This window comes from Giraffa tippelskirchi, chromosome 13, assembly GCF_054371585.1.
Source record: "Giraffa tippelskirchi isolate mGirTip1 chromosome 13, T2T-mGirTip1v1.2.pri, whole genome shotgun sequence".
Lineage (NCBI taxonomy): Eukaryota > Metazoa > Chordata > Mammalia > Artiodactyla > Giraffidae > Giraffa > Giraffa tippelskirchi.
In genome coordinates, this window is record NC_137287.1 from 5,311,192 (window position 1) to 5,328,971 (window position 17,780).

The following is a 17,780-nucleotide window of genomic DNA, read 5'->3' on the forward strand; positions in this document are numbered from 1 at the left end:
CTGCTTTGAGAAACCTCAGCAGCAAATTCAAGAAGAAAACAAGATCAGTTACATGAGCAAACTATTATAATGGCGTAGGAGAAATCGAGCTATTCTTGGTATCAAGAGAGAAGAGAAATTCATAGTCATAAGGGTCGCAAAGAGTCGGACACGACTGAAGCAACTTAGTACTCAAGCACGCCTCCACCCTACATAAGATGCTTTAAAACGATATACCTCTGATCCTCATTCCACGTTTTGGTTTGAGTGCTCCCGGTTTGCTGACTTTTTAGTGTGTGCACAATCAACTTTCACTAATTACTACTTCAGCAGTTCAGTGGTTTCACGTCTTTTTTTTTTTTTTTTTGGCCTGAACTTTTGACGACTCTAAATATAAAAAGTGAAACCATAAAAATACTACATTGCACAAACCGCAGTGTCAATTTAAGCCTCTCCAGCTATAGGTCTCTTTGGCGATAGTAGGAATCAGTTTGCATTTCTTCATTCATAACGTAGACCACGGCACGAGCAAGGCATTCTGAAAATCGCATCTCTCATTTGAGTGAAAATTCACAACGTACTATAAAAATATAACTCCTGGGAGTATCGAAGGATTTGCTGTTGTTCAGTCGCTTAAGTCGTATCCGGTTCTTTGCGACCCCATGGACTGCATCAAGTCAGGTTTCCCGTCCTTCACATCTCCCGGAGGTTGCTCAAACTCACGTCCGTTGAGTCGGTGATGCCATCCAACCATCTCGTCCTCTGTCGTCCCCTTCTCCTCCTGCCTTCAGGAGGATATATGCCTTCTAATTTAGAGTGGAGTCGGTGAGCCTCATTCACTTAAGACAGAGATTCTTGTCCTGTCTGTCGAGTAGCTTCGCAGATGGATACAAAATGAGACTACTAAAGGTGGGACCCCCTCGGCTAGAGAAGCCCTGAAAACACAGCTCCGTCCACTTCTCAAAAACGCGGACCTTCCGCCTTCTCTCTCCGCAGCCAGGAGGCGAGTCTCTCCTGACTCACTCAGGCCTCCACTGGGATCTCTGAGGAAACGCCTCCCTGCTTCCCCGCACCGTGAGACTAAGGCTGCGAAGAGAGCCGCTGCCCTCTTCGCTGGAGGGCGTGGCCCGCGCGGTGCTTCCTGGGAGTTGTAGTCCACCGAGCCGCTGGGGGCGCCGGTCTGACGTTAGATGTTTCCGCCGGCTGAGCTGACCACTGCGGCGAGGAGGTGGGTGTGTCTGGAGACGGGGTGAGGGGAGTGGCGAGTGGATTCGCGTGTAGAAACCGAAGGGTCTATTAAAGAGAAGTGAAGGTTGCCGGCTCGCACAAAGGTACGGACCTATTGCGAACTGCGGCGAAGAGCGCCGGGGGTGAGGGAGCGCAAGTTTCACGGCCAGTCAGACACTAGCAACTGTGGCCCAGCAAGCGCCCTGGACAGCTAAGTCCCCGCCTCTGCCCCTACTCCAAGGAAAGGGGCAGACTCGGACTGTTTAAACGGCTTTGGCGTCGAGTTGGGGCAGAGAGTGGCTGTCTTTCCAACCCGGCTCTAGCGTTGAAGTATCTGCGTCTGGGTGGGCGGGGAACGGCCGTGTTGCTGGAGGTTGGACTGGGATCCATCTCCCAGCCGATTGGCCCATAGCCCTTCCGGGGGCGGGTATTAGGGCGGAGCCTGGGGCGGCCCTTTCCTCCTGTGGCGAGGCAAGGACCTCCGGGATTCCTAGAGAGGACTCGGAAGTGCTCTCGTGGGGGGCGGGGGAGGGATTTCTGGCTCTACCCCGCTGGTCGGGAACGCTTGGACAAGCTTACTTCCGGCGAGGAAGTGTTGCGAAGTGTCGCCTTCGGCTTTTCTCTCCGTTTGTTAGAAGAAACCCGTCTTTCCCCACCCTTGGCTGAGGGAGCTTGGTCTTCCAGGAGAGCTCCCAGGGACGGGGGCCTTGAGCAAAAGGAATGGCCTTTGTGTCCAGACGAGGGTCCTGTCCCTAACCTTGACCGGGCTGATTTCCGTGGCTCGGCGTCAGGGGCGATGGTGCGCAATCCAGGTGCAAATCTGTACCTAAAACCCTGGTTCTCTTCGGGACCCATGAAATCTCCCGTTGGTCAATCAAGCTCTTATGGCTTGAGGGACAAGACCAACTTTGACCACTGTAGCGTTTTTGACCTCTGTTCCGACTTAAGTTTGGCTTGTGGTAGAGAGAAGGAGCGGCTGCGTCTGGACTAGTTAGTAAGTCGTCCTACTATTTATATGAAATTCAGCGTTCTTCACCACTAAAATTGTATTTGATGAGGCCATAGGTCAGATTTTTATTGCTCTTTCTCCTTTACACTTTTTAAATATTAGAAATATTCTGTGTTGATCATTTTGTGGGTGGAGTGATGGCTGTTTTGTAGTACACGTTGTAAAGTCAGTTACTCTGCTGCATGGTCATCTTTAGGATAGATGACCTCTTTGTCATCTCTTTGATAATAACAATTTCCAATATATCAGTAGGTTGCACAGTAATGAAAGTGTCCTTCAGAAGATCTCAGAGAGCAGAGAAACGGATTCGATCAGTGTAACCCAGCTTACCTGGAGCGAGATCCCGCTGAGTTGGAATGATAATGACAGGATCTGCGGAAGTTATAGACCTAGACCCTCCCTCGGAGACTTCACCAGAGCCAGGAGACCTTCTGATAGTGAAGGTGGAAGAAGAAGATTGCACCTGGATGCAGGAGTACAGTCCGCCGGCGTTCGAGACTTTTTACCAGCGCTTCAAGCACTTCCAGTACCACGAGGCGTCAGGCCCCCGGGAGGCCCTCAGCCAGCTCCGGGTACTCTGCTGTGAGTGGCTGCGGCCGGAGCTACACACCAAGGAGCAGATCCTGGAGCTGCTGGTGCTGGAGCAGTTCCTGACTATTCTGCCTGAAGAGTTCCAGACCTGGGTGAGAGAGCATCACCCGGAAAGCGGAGAGGAGGCTGTGGCCGTGGTAGAAAATATACAAAGAGAACTAGAGGAACGTCAGCAACAGGTGAGTGAAAGAGGAGGCCTTAGAACAATGAGGAAGGAGAGGAAGAGAGTTAAGGAGCAGCTGAGCAGGGGTGAGGTCTTGAGCGCCCTGGTGCTTTATTCATATTCTTTTGTTCTCCTGGGATTAGGTCCACTGTGGAGATTTCCTGCCACTCCAGCAAAGAGAAGCAGTATCCATGGGTTAATCTGGAGAAGAGAGTCTGCGATTTTGTTTGTTTTAAATTGCCCTGTTTGTTTTTTGAGTGACATGATACAAAATTCAAAAAGTGCATAAGGTTGTAATGAAAAGTAAGTGCCCCTCCCACCCCTAATTCCCCAGCTGCCTGAGTTCTCCTCACCAGAGGCAGCCATTGTCTGTCCTTACAGAGGTCCACTGTATTCTGTATATTATTAGCGTCTATGTGTATGACATGTTTTTTAAAAAAAACAAATGTTTTTTACATCACCATGCCCTTCTGCCTCTTGCTTTTTTTTCTTTTTTAAATGTCTTTCCTGCTCTTTAAAATTTTTTTTATTTGGCTGTGTTGGGTCTTAATTGGAGCACACAAGATCTTTTAGTTGTGGTGCATGGACTCTCCAGTTGTGTGGCATGGGCTCCAGATATTGTGGGTTTAAGTAGTTGTGCCCGGTCTTAGTTGCTCCTTGGTATGTGGGATCTTAGTTCCCGGACCAGGGATCGAATCCATGTCCCTTGCATTGCGCGACAGATTCTTTAACCACTGGACCACCAGGGAAGTCCCAGCTTTTTTTCTTATAGTGTATCCTGGCTTGTTCTATGTCAATGCATAGAGTGCTGCCTCACTCTTTGAAACTGCATTGTGTTCCGTTGTATGGATGTACAGTAATTTAAGGCTATTTAAGTTGTTCCTTTAGATTGTCTCTGAATCTTCAACAAACTTTGCCTCCACGAATATCCTTTCCCTCCATCATTAGTTGTAGAATCAAAACTGAGAAGTCAGTTGTTGGCTCAGAGCCCATACGCATTTGTAGTTTGGATAGCTGTTGACAGATTGCCCTCTGCAGAGGTTATACCAATTTATATCCCCGACAGCCATGTATCAGAGAAGTTTTTTGCTCAAAGCCTGGTATCACAGGGTTATCCAACTTTGAGATTGTTGCCAATCTGAAAGATGCAGTATTCCATTTCTGTGCAAGTTTAACATGCATTTTTTTCTTACTATGGGTGAGCTTGATCACTGTACATATTTTAAAAGGCTGTGCATATACCTTTTCTGTGAACTCTCTGTTTATATTCACCTATTAGAAAAAGTAAGCACTGGGTCTGCCATCTGAGTTGCAAGAGTTATTTCCTCCTTTTGTTGTTTGTCTTTGCTCATGGAGATTTTTTTGCTTTGCTGGTTTTTCTTTTTTCTTTTTATGCAGTCAGTTTAAATCTTTTAATTTATGATTTCCGGGTTTTGTACCATAATTAGAAAGGCTGTCTCCACTACAGTATTATAAGAAACCTTTCTCATTGTTTCTTATCCATTGTGTGTTTGTTATTGTTTTTGTTTGACCCTTTGAAATGATTGATCTGTCTGGAATTCATTTTGCAGTGGGGTGTTTGCGGTGTTTATAGCTTAATTTTTTTTTCCAGATCTCTATCCAGTTGTCCCAGCAACGTGTATAGCAATCCCTTTTTTTCCTTGTCTGAATAAAATGTCTTTATTAAATACCAAATTTTTACATGTATTTGGGTCCATTTCTGTTCTTTTTATTCTAGTTTGTTGTCTTACTGTCTGTTCACATATCAGTATTTTAATTATTTGAGCTCCGCAAAGTGTTTTGGTATTCAATAGGTCTGCCCTTCTCCCTTCCAAATTTTTTTTCCCAATATTTTCTTTTTTCCATGTGAACTTTAGAATACTTACCTTCTACCAGCTCCAAAATCCTGTTGATATTTTTGTTGGGATGGCCTGAAATCAGATGTTCATTTAGGGAGGATCTGTATCTTTACATTGTTCTTCTTCTGGTCCTTTGTCCTTTCTTACCCTTTCTTACTCATTTATCACCTGACTTTCTACTTCCCTTCTGTTAGTAGGCCCACATTCTCTGAAACTTTAATTTTTCTTTTTTGGTAGCAAAGAAACAAAAATTATGGGATCCTAGGTCTATGAGAGTTTGAAGCTAGTTAGAGAAGCTGCCGCCTCCTTCATAGCCATTGCCCTTCATTGTACAGGACCAGCCTCATTCTTCTCTTCTGGGTCAGGTGTTCCAGAGCCTTCAGGTGTCAGTGTTCCAGAGCATCCTCAGGCTCTTCAGATTGTGGGCTGGCTCACCCCACGAGGCAAGGGGGCAGCAAAGGGGGCTACAGCAGACCCTCCGCCAGACCCTGCAGCTGAGCTGAATGTTTATCTTGCAGGCAGGAGTGTTTTGAATCTTTTTATTGCTTCTGTTAGGACAGGAAGTAAAGATTCCTGGTGCCATTTGGTTATTCCTTTGGTGCCTGAAATGGTAAAGCGTCTGCCTGCAATGCAGGAAACCTGGGTTTGATCCCTGGGTTTGATCCCTGGGTTGGGAAGATCCCCTGGAGAAGGGAATGGCTACCCACTACAGTCTTGCCTGCAGAATGCCATGGACAGAAGAGCCTGGCAGGCTACAGTCCATGGGGTCTTTAAGAGTCAGACAAGACTGAGTAAGTAACACTAGCACTTTATAAAACTGACTTGCTGACAAACTTTACCCTACTCTTCTATAGTAGTAAATATTCAAAATCATAGTTTAAAGCAAAAAACATTTTTATTTATTTTAAAAATACTTATTTATTTGGCTGTGCTGGGTCTTAGCTGCGGCATGTGGGTCTAGTTTCCTGACCAGGGCCCTACATGCCGGGAGTGCAGAATCGTAGCCACTGGACCACCAGCGAAGTCCCTCCAGAGCTTTTTTAAATGGAGGATTTACAGCAGGTTGTTACACGTCGGCCTCTGTCATTGTGACATGCACCCCATCTGTGAAAGGAACACTCAGATCATTTCTTGGTGGGGATCAGTCAGGGATTTGAGGCCTCGAGGTGCGGGTTTTCCTAAGGACCTGCTCAGCTCACTGTGTTTGGCTTTCTCCCTTCCTGCCCTCTGTATCTCCAACATTCTTCCTCATCTTTATCTCCAGGTAGTTCTTGTCTCTGGCAAGCCTTTTCCCAGGCTGTATCCTCTGTCCCTCCTCCTGAGTTTCTCTGTCCTCTTCTCAGGGGACCTCTGGGGCTGCTTCGCTTCTTTGGTGCCCAGGTGCCCTTTGACCTACTTGGCATTTTCTTCACTTGTCCTGAGCAGGCCTGTAAGGAGACACACACTTCCATGCAGTCATATTTGCCATAACTGTGTTGCAGCTGCCTCTATTTTGTTTTTCTTTTTTTAAGCTCTGCTTGACCTCTCTGTTTTGGAGCAGCTTTTTTTTTTTTTTTTTTCTGGCTGTGTGGCATGTGGGATTTTAGTTCCCTGACCAGGGGGTGAACCTTCACCCCCTGCATTGGAAGTGCAGAGTCTTAATCATAGGACCCCCAGGGAAGTCCCCAGCCACCCCTTAAAGTAATTCTTGTGCCGTGTTTTGCCAGGACCAGAAGGGTTAAAATTGAAAGTGCTTTGAAACATAAGGGAGGGTGAGACACAGGGAGAGCAATTCTATCTCAAAACTGGATCTGATTACCTGCTTCAATGCCACTGAGCTAGTACTTTCCAGAAGAGGCAGATTGTAGAGAGACTGGCTATGGATATCCAAGGTTGTGTAAGAGGAGAAAGAAAGACACACCAGTCATGCACTAGCTCCAGTCTTGGCATTGGTCTGTCTTACTTGAACCTGGCCTTCTGGGTCTCTGAGTGTGTCTTCTTGAATCCTGTATTGATCTTTTCAAGCTCATTTATCATTTTTTCCCCACTTGACTAAACTTGGCCCACTCTGGCTTTCTGCCTGAGGGTCTTTGCGTATGTCACTCTGTCTGCCTGGATCACTCCTCACTTTTCTCCTGACTGACTCTTTTCATCCTCCGAGTGTTGACTTCAGTGACCCGTCCTCAGAAAAGCCTTCGTTGGCCACCCAGTCTAACATAGGTCTCATCTGTTCTGCCTCACGGCATCACATTCTTCTCCTTTCTGGCATGTAACACAGTTTATAATTGTGTATTTATTTGTGTGTTGGTGTATTCAATGGAAGTTGTCTTCAACTAGACATAGGCCATGTCTATTCAGCCACTGTGTAATTAGTCCTGGATGGTTGTAGACACACAGATAATACTTGGGCAAGGAATGAATGAAAGAATAACGTGAACTTGCTGGACTCTTTCTTCAGTTCAGTTCAGTTTAGTCGCTTAGTTGTGTCCGACTCTGCGACCCCATGGACTGCAGCATGCCAGGCCCCCCTGTCCATCACCAACTCTCGGAGTTTACTCAAACTCATGTCCATTGAGTTGGTGATGCTCTCCAACCATTCATCCTCTGTTGTCCCCTTCTCCTCCCACCTTCAATCTTTCCCAGCATCGGGATCTTTTCAGATGAATCAGTTCTTCACATCTGATTGTGATGGTGGCCAAAGTTTTGAAGTTTCAACATCAGTCCTTCCAATGAATATTCAGGACTAATCTCCTTTAGGATGGACTGGTTGGATCTCCTTGCAGTCCAAGGGACTCTCAAGAGTCTTCTTCAACACCACAGTTCAAAAGCATCAATTCTTCAGCGCTCAGCTTTCTTTATATGTATGGATATAGTCACATCCATACATGACTACTGGAAAAACCATAGCCTTGACTAGACAGACCTTTGTTGGCAAAGTAATTAATGTCTCTGCTTTTTAATATGCTGTCTAAGTTGGTCATAACTTTCCTTCCAGGGAGTAAGCGTCTTTTAATTTCATGGCTGCAGTCACCATCTGCAGTGATTTTGGAGCCCCCAGAAATAAAGTCTGTCACTGTTTCCACTGTTTCCCCATCTATTTGCCATGAAGTGATGGGACCAGATGCCATGATCTTAGTTTTCTGAATGTTGAGCTTTAAGCCAACTTTTTCACTCTCCTCTTTCACTTTCATCAAGAGGCTCTTTAGTTCTTTGCTTTCTGCCATAAGGGTGGTGTCATCTGCATATCTGACTCTTTCTTAGCCCTTCCTGTAATGTGCTGATTAATGTGGTTGTGATTGGCAGATTGTGGCGTGTCCTGAAGGGCTTCCTCCGAAGAGCGTGCCACCTGGAGCCGGGCCCGAGTCCTTCAGTCACCAGCTCCTGCCTGTGGACCTCCAGGCTGAACACGAGCCTCAGGGGCCTCATCTTCTGGAGAAAGACGGTTAGAATCTGGGCTTCCATGGGATGGGTGTGGGCACCCTGGCTGTGTGGATAAGCTGTTCTTGTAGTGAGAGACATGGGTCTCAGCAGCCTCTCCACAGTTAGCATCATCTGGAGGTTGGGAAGGGTAGGGGCGGCTAATCAAGTCCTTGGTCAGCTTGGAGGCTGGCTAGGAGCTATACTAACAACCAGTGCCATGCAAAACCTATATTGCGGATGAAGACAAGTCTAAGTACAGGTACTGTTAAAAGATGTAGAAGTCTCTTATGAAAGTATCATTGTGGTTTTGCAACGGTTTTCCAACTCTCCCTCATTCATTTTGTTGTCCTAAGGCTCACATTGACAAAGCCCTCCAGTTCCTAACTGCACTTTTGGCTGTTCAGCCATTCATGTGAAATCTGATTTTAAGCTGTGTTTCACAAGGACCTTTAGAGCAACTGACCTCTCTTTCTCTCCTTCAATCCCTCTCACCCTCATCTCACTGTTACTAACCTCTATGAGACACGTCAAGGAGGAAAAATGCATACCTAGTAATTCATTTATGAGGATATGTGTCCACAAGTCTTTCTTCTCTAATCAGAATCTCTTGCTATGGGATGTATTTTCTTTCTTTTTTATTTGGCCAAGCCCTGCTGCCTGTGGGATCCTTGTACTCCAACCAGGGATCAAACCCATGGTCCCTGCATTGGAAACAGAGTCTTAACCACTGGACTATTAGGGAAGTCCCTGGATATATTTTAGAATTTAGAATTTTTAAGATTTAGTAAGATGATCTGATGTCTATACCATCCGGATTGGAGGTGGGACCCCATATTTGTCGTTGTTGTTTAGTTGCTAAGTCGTGTCCAGCTCTTTTGTGTTGCTTCTCTTTTCTGCCCTGTTGGCCAGACTCAGCCAGTTTGCTTATTCCAACAGAAAATACTGGGTTGGGTGGTTGGTTTGATGCTCTGGGGCAGGCTGTACCCTCGTGCCTTTGATGGCACTGAGGGCTAGTTTTCTGTCCCTGGGACTCATTTGAGCTTGAGAGGGCCAAGGTCATTTTCTTAGAAGCTAGAAACAGTGGGTTTCACAGGAACTTCAAAAAATATGAGTGGACTTATTTAAGATGTAGTTATTCTAATTATTCCAGTTATATTGGAAAGTAGTCTGTACTCATAATTACTGCTTAGGTATAGACTGTGTTCATCCCTTTCTTTCATGTCTTATTTTGACTCTAGCCACACTCCTGGGTTCAGATCCATCTGTGTTTCTGGCTTTCATCTCTAACCATTGTCTCCTCTTTTTTGGGTCTTTGCTCCTCTTCCTAGTCCTTGGACACAAGCAGGCTCCATATGCATATGTTAATACATCTCTAGGACCCAGGACACCATAGGAAGGTCTGAATTGTCAGGTGAAAGGTTGATAGCAGGTAGATCTGTCCAGGTCAGGGTGCATGAGGCAGGTCCGGATGCACCATGCATCTCAGACAAAGGAGCAGCAGAGGTGACAGCAGAGGGTCAGATGGTCACCAGCGTCTAGAGACCAGACCCTTCAGGCATTGCACGTGTGGGTCACTGTACTGGGAAGGCATCTTTATCCCACCTCGTTCCATCCCACCCCTCCTTCCAGAGTCATTTCCTGTGGAAAGGCTTTCCTGCTGCTCCCACCTCCCGCTGTCCACTCTGCAGATGCCTCGACTCTGTTCCTGCTGGAACTCAGGTGAACCTTGAGGATAATGCTCTCTGCCCTGTGCTGGCAGTAAGGCTTCCAGTCTGCCCTCCCCATCAGACAGTGAGGTTTCGGAAGGCAAGATTTGCTTTATCTGCCTGTTCTTATAACACACCGAGTAGACGTACTCGTAGACCAACTAGGACGCAAACTAGTCAGCTATCTATAAACCAATCATGGTCATGTTTTGAAGGGAGAGAGTGTGGACTAAGGCCTTGCTGATGATCCAAGTGTGGTCCCAAGGGCGGCAGTGCCAGCATCACCTCTGGCTAGTTAGAAATGCACAATATGGGGGCCACCCCCTTACCCCTGAGGCAGAATCTACCCTGTACCAAGACCCCCAGGTGATGTGTTTGCACCTTAAAGCTCGAGAAGCCCTGGGCTCTTGGCGGTGCTTCAGCTTCATGGAACATGTGGGCCTGTGGAGATTCTTCGAGGTGACGAGGTCTGACCTTGGCAGGGCAGAGAGCATCCTTTCTAGGGGAATGGTCCCATCCCCAGTCAGCAGCGGGACCAGCCCGACTGCCTGATCACAGCAGGAAGCCTGGTGTTTTCAGGGGAAGGGTGAGTGTAGGGTAGGTGTAGGGGCCCAGAGTGTAGAACATCTTGACAGCCAAGCAGAAGAATGTGGCCTCAGTGCCACAGGGCACCATGGTGGTTTCTTGAGAAAAAGCGGAACATGATGGCAGTCGGAAAAGGGCAGAGAGATTCTCACCGACTCCTCTTTTTCTCCCCTCTCAGCGCTTCCTGCTCTCCAAGTTTCCTCCCTTCCCCTGAAGGACAGCCAGGAGCTGACAGCTTCGCTTCTCTCCACTGGGTCCCAGGTGAGCCGGCGTCCCTGGACCCACGTCGAGGGACCCACATCGATTCTTGGACACTAGCTGCCTTAAGCCTGACTCTGTATCAGGGTTCTATCTCTTTAACCAGAGACGGGGCTCGTCTGGGTTTGTGTTCACTGTCTTTTCCTGTTCCGCTCCCCCACCCTCTGTGAAGTACAGTCCCTCCCCTATGAGCCTAGGGAATGGGAATTTAGTAGTGATCTTGTGTTTCAGAAGTTGATGAAAATTGAAGATGTGGCTGACGTGGCTGTGTCCTTCATCCTGGAAGAATGGGGACATTTGGACCAGTCCCAGAAGTCCCTCTATAGGGATGACCGGAAGGAGAATTATGGGAGTATGACTTCCATGGGTAAGAATGATTTCGTTTGCGTGGTGTAGGACATCTTCATTTTGTTGTCCATAAAGAGTATTTCTAGCACATCCAGTAAAAGCATGCAGTTTATATTTATTTATTTAAAAATTTTTATTTTATATTGGATACAGTTGGTTGACAGTGTCGTGTTAGTTTCAGGTGTACAGCACAGAGGTTGTTATACATGTATGCATGTAATTACTATGACTTTGGTTATTTTGTTTTTCTGTGAGAGTAAATCAGCTTTCTCCGTCTCTCTCTCTTTTTCTTATTCAACTTATTCTGATTATTTCCATCATAATAAGAATATGATTGGAGTAGGAAATGGCAACCCACTCCAGTATTCTTGTCTGGAAGATTCCATGAACAGAGGAGCCTGGCGGGCTACAGTCCACGGGGTGGCAAAGAGTCGGACATGACTGAGTGTGCCAAGAGAATGATGGAGGGCTGATAGTGCTTTAGGGATGGTATTTGCAATCGGGCAAATGTTGTGTTTAGCTTAAAACTACAGAATTGGATCTTAATAGATTTGTACTCTGTTCCTTGACAAATTGAGTCATTGTTAACTGAGTAATTCTCATTTGGGAAGCATCTCAGACTTTGCTGAATAACCATTTGGTGAAGTAGTTATTAGAATTTTTCAGTAGCATTCTTCTTTTTCTTTCCCCTCATGTATGGTTGGCTAGTTCACTCCATTGGGCTTCCCTGATGGCCCAGACGGTAAAGAATCTGCCTGCAATGCCGGAGACCTGGGTTTGATCCCTGGGTTGGGAAGATGCCCTGGAGGAGGGCGTGGCAACCCACTCCAGTGTTCTTGCCTGGAGAATCCCATGGACAGAGGAGCCTGGCAGGCTACAGTCCACAGGGTCACAAAGAGTTTGACATGACTGAACAACTAAGCACAGCACATGCGTGGATGGCTAATTCACTCCATTACTATTCTCAAGGCACTGGTGCCTGCCCGACGTTCGCCTTGGCATTTGCATTTCACATGTCTCATCCCTTCTTGAATTTTTGCCCCAGATGAGATTTTGAACCTATTTCTAAGTTAATGATCTTGGAAACTAATATTTGGCTGTGCTGCCTAGAGCAATTATAGAAAACCTCAGCACTATGGCAAATATTTTGAAGCTTATGGCTTGTAGCCTCTTTTGAATGAATTCTTTTGGAAGAGTCACTGTCAGGCACGGTAGTGGACTTTAGATGGAATCCATCCACTATAAGCCCAAATTTCTTTTGAAAACCATTATCCCAGTTTACATTGTCCAAGGGTTTAGTGCACTCACAGGCTTTTATTTAAAAAGGAACATTTCCTACTGCTCTTTCAGATTTTCTATTTCCTTTATTACTATTGATACATATTTGTGTTTTCTTTGAGTTATTTGCACATGCCCTCTGCTTACTTGTCTACTGGGATCTTAGTGGTAGTCTCAAGGAATTAGTTATGTAGTATAAATATTATGTTTAATGCAAATTTCTTTCATTCTCTACTTTTAAAATTAGTTTCTTGGTCTAATTTGAGTCAATTAGTATTGTTTTATCTTTTTCAATCACTTTATAGGTATTTAATGGGTTTCAGAGTTGCAGAACTTAGCACACTTCTCCTGCATATTATTCTCCAAGCTGTTTTGAATTCTTTTTTGTTAGTTCATTTGTTCATCGTTTGGCTGTGCTGGGCCTTCACTGCTGCGTAGGCTTTTCTCTAGTTGCTGCTCTCCAGTTGTGGTGTGCGGGCTTCTCGTTGCAGAGCACAGGCTCTAGGGCACAGGCTCAGTAGTTGCAGTGCACAGGCTTAGTTGCCCCGCAGCATGTGGGATCTTCCTGGACCAGGATCAAACATTTTGATGTAGCTGTTGAGAAGAATTGAGTAGGAAACTAGCCAACCTTAGAAACACAGGATGCCAGACAGGGTGCCAGGGGGGTTTTATGTAATGTTTGAAAACAATTTTTCTCTTTACAAAAAATCTTTTTAGAAAGTTCTCAATGGGCTATGATCTATCTCTCCGGGCTTTAAAGAAACATTCCTATTTTCTGTTAACCACTAAAAGTTTATCTTTGCAGACTCTATTAAATTCCCACATTTTGAGTGAAATACGTGTTGCTGATCCAGTTACGCAGGGAATGGACTGCAGCCTCTTAAGTGTCTCTTTCATCAACGACCACCTAGCAGTGACCTAGCTCTCAACAGTCGTAGTGCCTCTCTGGGTGTAGAAAGAATGCTTTTTTCCCTTGAGACTCATTCACACCAAACTGAGATTCTTTGGGGATTGAAAAAGCTAGAGAGATCCTCTTTTCTTCTCTGGGCTGTGAATGAACAGGAAGGGGAAGGTGAGGACTGGATTATTGACATCACCCAGCATCAGATTTTACTGAGAACAGTTAACACAGCACAGGGGTTCACAAACAGCTAGTGGATGGAAGTCCCGTACCAAGAGGAAGTCATTGTCCTTAAATGAAATGACTGCTCTCCCAGTCTCATCCCATTGATCCATTCCTGCTGGCTCTGTCTTCGCTTTCCTGCCATAGTTTCTGACTTCACTGATCCTCATCCCATGCCTGTATTGTGAAGGCATTTTGCAGATGGCTTTACAAGTCATGCCTTGCTTGCACTTGTTGGTTTCATGTAATTTTCCTCTGTTCCTGAATGCAGGGAGTAAGCTAACGTTTCCATTTTCCCTCTGTCATCTCAGATTATGAGTCCAGGAACGACAATGTGGAACTCACAGTGAAGCAGATTTCTGATGAAGCTGAATCATCCTGGATGACTTCAGGAGGCCCTGAAAGAACTGTTCCCCTGAGTCAAGAGTTTGGAGAAGTTAGTGACCTTCACAGCATGGTAGAAAGGTGGCAGGCCCACCCACCAGGGGGGAGGTCAAGGCAGACCCCTCCCCAGAAGGGAGAGGTTGGGGCCATTACCGACGTGACCCGGAAGCCACCCACCAGCAGCGAGAGGGGGCACAGGTGTAATGACTGTGGGAAGTTCTTCCTGCAGGCCTCCAACTTCATCCAGCACCGGCGAATCCACACGGGTGAGAAGCCCTTCAAGTGTGGCGAGTGCGGGAAGAGCTACAACCAGCGCGTGCACCTCACTCAGCACCAGCGCGTCCACACCGGTGAGAAGCCCTACACGTGCCAGGTGTGCGGCAAGGCCTTCCGCGTCAGCTCCCACCTGGTCCAGCATCACAGCGTACACAGTGGCGAGCGGCCCTATGGCTGCCCCGAGTGCGGGAAGAGCTTCGGGCGCCACTCTCACCTGATCGAGCACCTCAAGCGCCACTTCAGAGAGAAATCCCAAAGATGTAGGTGTGAGCACCCGGTCTGCGGAGCGTAAACGAGGCAGGAAGTGCTTTATCAGCTTAGAGCCACTGGCAGATGGGTGGGGACGGTGGCAGCTGTAGCAGGCAGGGACGGAGAGTTACCCTCTGTTTTATTATCACTTGTATAGTTTTTTTTTTTTTTTTAATATTTATTTGGCTGCTCTGGGTCTTAGTTACGCATTTGAACTCTCAGTCTCAGCATGTGGGGTTTAGTTCCATGACCAGGGACTGAACCCTGGCCCCCTGCATCGGGAGTGCAGAGTGTTAGCCACTGGACCGCCAGAGAAGTCCCGACAACACTTCTTCTGGCTCATTTCTCTTTTTTCCTGGCTCCTAATCGGATATTCTTCCAACTCCATATTCCCCTCATATTCCTTTGCTTCCCATTCTTCAGGTCTTCATCAGGTCTCACCATCTAGTTGTGTATCTTTGTTCTCTCATTCTCTCTCCCTGACTCATGTTGGGGTGAGGACCCCTTCCACGTTTCCTACCGCCTCTCCCATGTCAGAATTCCTTTTTCTCCTCTCTGTGTAATAACAGTGTTTGGCTTTGCCCTTTGACTGCCTGTCCTCAGTCCTTCTCATCACCCTCCCAAGTAAGCTCTCTATTCTTTATCTTGTTCACTGAACAGACACCAAAACACATAGATGCTCCCCTCCTCCTTTGTTACTCCTGTTACATCATAGTTTCATCTGATTATCCTCTTTCCTGATAGTTTCCTTTTCTTCCGTAAAAGGACTGATAACGTTTTCCTTTCCTCTTGACTTTTTCAGGCAGCAATAGAAGAAGTAAGAATACAAAACTGAATGTTAAGAAGAAAATTTCAGAGTTTTCAGAAGCGGACATGGAACCCACAGGCAGACTCCAAAGAAATGTGTCTCCAGTTCAAGATTTTGGAGAAGGCCACGAGCACCAGGGCAAGTTAGAGAGAAAGCAGGGAATGCCCATGAAAGAGATACTAGGACAGCCCTCTTCAAAGAGGATGAATTTCAGCGAAGTCACCTATGCCCACAAAAAGCCCTCCACCGGAGAGAGACCCCATAAATGTAATGAATGTGGGAAAAGCTTTATTCAGAGTGCACATCTTATCCAGCATCAGCGGATACACACCGGGGAGAAACCATTTAGGTGCGATGAGTGTGGAAAAAGCTACAATCAACGTGTGCACCTGACTCAGCATCATCGGGTCCACACTGGGGAGAAGCCCTACACCTGCCCCTTGTGTGGGAAAGCCTTTAGAGTGAGGTCCCACCTGGTTCAGCATCAGAGTGTGCATAGCGGGGAGAGGCCCTTTAAGTGTAACGAGTGTGGGAAAGGCTTTGGGAGACGTTCACACCTTGCTGGGCATCTGAGGCTCCACTCGAGAGAGAAGTCCCACCAGTGTCATGAATGCGGAGAAGTCTTTTTTCAGTATGTTAGCCTCATTGAACACCAGGTGCTCCACATGGGCCAGAAAAATGAACAGAATGGCATTTGCGAGGAAGCATACAGCTGGAACTTAACGGTGATCGAAGATAAGAAGATTGAGTTGCAAGAGCAACCTTATAAATGCGACGTGTGTGGCAAAGCCTTTCATTATAGTTCAGACCTCATTCAGCATTACCGAACTCATACTGCAGAGGAAACCTATAAATGTGATCTGTGTAGAGAAAGCGTTGGCCAGTGTCCCCACATCAAACAACATCCTAAAAGCTATTCCAACCTGAAAGCCCATCAGTGTAATGAATGTGGCAGAGGCTTTGCTCTGAAGTCACATCTCAATCAACATCAGAGGATCCACACTGGTGAGAAACCCTTTCAGTGTAAAGAATGCGGCATGAGTTTCAGTTGGAGTTGTAGCCTCTTTAAACATCTGAGAAGTCACGAGAGGACAGATCCCATAAAGACCTGAAGTGTCTAGAGGTTCCTGTCATAGAACAGCCCTTACACGATTTTAGAGACGCCTTCCTGAAGAGTAACCCTATTCCTATAACGAATGTAGTCACAACCTCAAGCATCTTCAGCGTAGCCATCAAACCTACAGAAATGTTGAGCTCCTTCAGTTAGAACTTAGGACGCTGGAGCATCCACAGCAAGTACAGATCTGCTTTCCCATTGGGAAATGCTTTCGTTTACATCTTCATGCACGAGAGTCTAGACAGGAGAGAACGATACGGTGGCGGGGGGAAGCCTTCAGAAGGCACTCATTCTTCACGTGAGTCTAAGAACATTGGCACTGGGAGAAGCCTCATGAACTCAGTAGAAATAAGCTTCATTTGTGGTTTCTGCCTTGTTTGACAGCTTATCTATTCAGGGAAGAGCACAGTGAAAGAGAAATTTCAGCATGATCTGGTGTTGGCATCTCAGTAACGAACCTTAGTGGTAATGCCAGCCACTGGAGTGCTCCAGGTGTCATTCCCGTCTTGAGTATTTTAAACCCTTTGAAAAGAAATTGATTTTTAAAGTATTTATATCTGGGCAAAAACGAGGTTCAGAGGCTGGATGGTATGTGTTCTTGCTGCCTTATTCCGTCAACAACTTCTCCATGAAGCACACTCTACCTTTTTATTTTGTCTTTGATTCTCCTGGCACCACGGTTAGCTAGCAGAAGAGAAGTTACATTTGTAAATTCAGGAGAAACTGTGTTGGTCTGTCACGTCTTAGGGAGAGGGGAGTGGGACCTTTGGGTAATAGAGCTGACAGGCCAGGCTGTGGACTGGTTTTTATTCTGTTACCCACACAAATAAGGGTGGCTTTATCCACAGAAGGAGTTGGACCAAATTGAATTGAGAATTGAGTTGTGGTCCAAGCAGTATGTGTGCCAACTCCCATTTGCCCTGGAGTGGATCTCCCCCATAGGATAGTGGATAAAGAATGAGTTTCAACATGGGTTGCCACTGGATTTGAAAGTAAACATTCATAGAAGCAAGGAGGTCCTGGTCTGGGCACCCTGCCTTTCGGAAAGGTCTCAGAAGGAGTGGTGGGGGAAAGATGATGACATGGAAAAGAGAGGTAACCTGGACCTGTTTGCTAGAGAGATGGTGAGAGGCTTTTGGGCACCACTGAAGTCCTGCTTCTGCTGATTGCCTGAATTACAATAAACTCCTAATGCATACCTGTTGATTGTGTGTGTTGTGCACTGGTGCCCAGGCCAGGTCCCCTTTACCAGGCTGCCATACCTGTCTCCCAGCTGCTCTTGCGTTTTGGCCGCCAGGTGCTCACAGCTCACCCAGTTCTCCGGAGGCTCAGGTAAAGAGCTGCCCCACCCAGGAGTCAGCTCCCTTCCCCACTCCCAGCCAATGACTGGTTGATACAGGGTTACAAAGGCTGATTCACTT

At 46.5% G+C, this 17,780-nt stretch overlaps 2 protein-coding genes across 57 annotated transcripts in view; one reads left to right on the forward strand and one right to left on the reverse strand.

The window, feature by feature from the left end:
- The window catches only part of ZNF394 (zinc finger protein 394), a 29,909-nt gene that overhangs the window by 7,949 nt on the left and 4,180 nt on the right, over positions 1 to 17,780 (reverse strand). Inside the window, exon 1 of one of the 11 annotated variants that reach the window (XM_081555833.1) lies at positions 703 to 1,548. The exons of 7 other annotated variants lie outside the window; for them this stretch is intronic. In XM_081555833.1, the coding sequence (XP_081411959.1) occupies positions 703 to 725 (23 nt within the window). In that variant the 5' untranslated portion in view covers positions 726 to 1,548. Of the gene's footprint in view, positions 1 to 216; positions 1,549 to 17,780 lie in introns of those variants that run through there. 3 more of the 11 variants (XM_081555837.1, XM_081555830.1, XM_081555829.1) reach the window with 3 other exon arrangements.
- On the forward strand, positions 1,130 to 17,557 carry ZKSCAN5 (zinc finger with KRAB and SCAN domains 5). 46 transcript variants are annotated; one of them, XM_081555768.1, is made up of 9 exons: positions 1,130 to 1,310; positions 2,465 to 2,985; positions 8,111 to 8,249; positions 9,857 to 9,946; positions 10,697 to 10,779; positions 11,008 to 11,143; positions 13,837 to 13,961; positions 14,139 to 14,445; positions 15,237 to 17,557. In XM_081555768.1, the coding sequence occupies exons 2-9, from the start codon at positions 2,572 to 2,574 to the stop codon at positions 16,352 to 16,354; spliced, it is 2,412 nt and encodes an 803-aa protein (XP_081411894.1). In that variant the 5' UTR covers positions 1,130 to 1,310; positions 2,465 to 2,571; the 3' UTR covers positions 16,355 to 17,557. The 46 variants fall into 46 exon arrangements, with proteins under 46 accessions (XP_081411894.1, XP_081411897.1, XP_081411893.1 ...); XM_081555771.1 differs by having other exon boundaries at positions 2,468 to 2,985; XM_081555767.1 differs by having other exon boundaries at positions 1,130 to 1,207.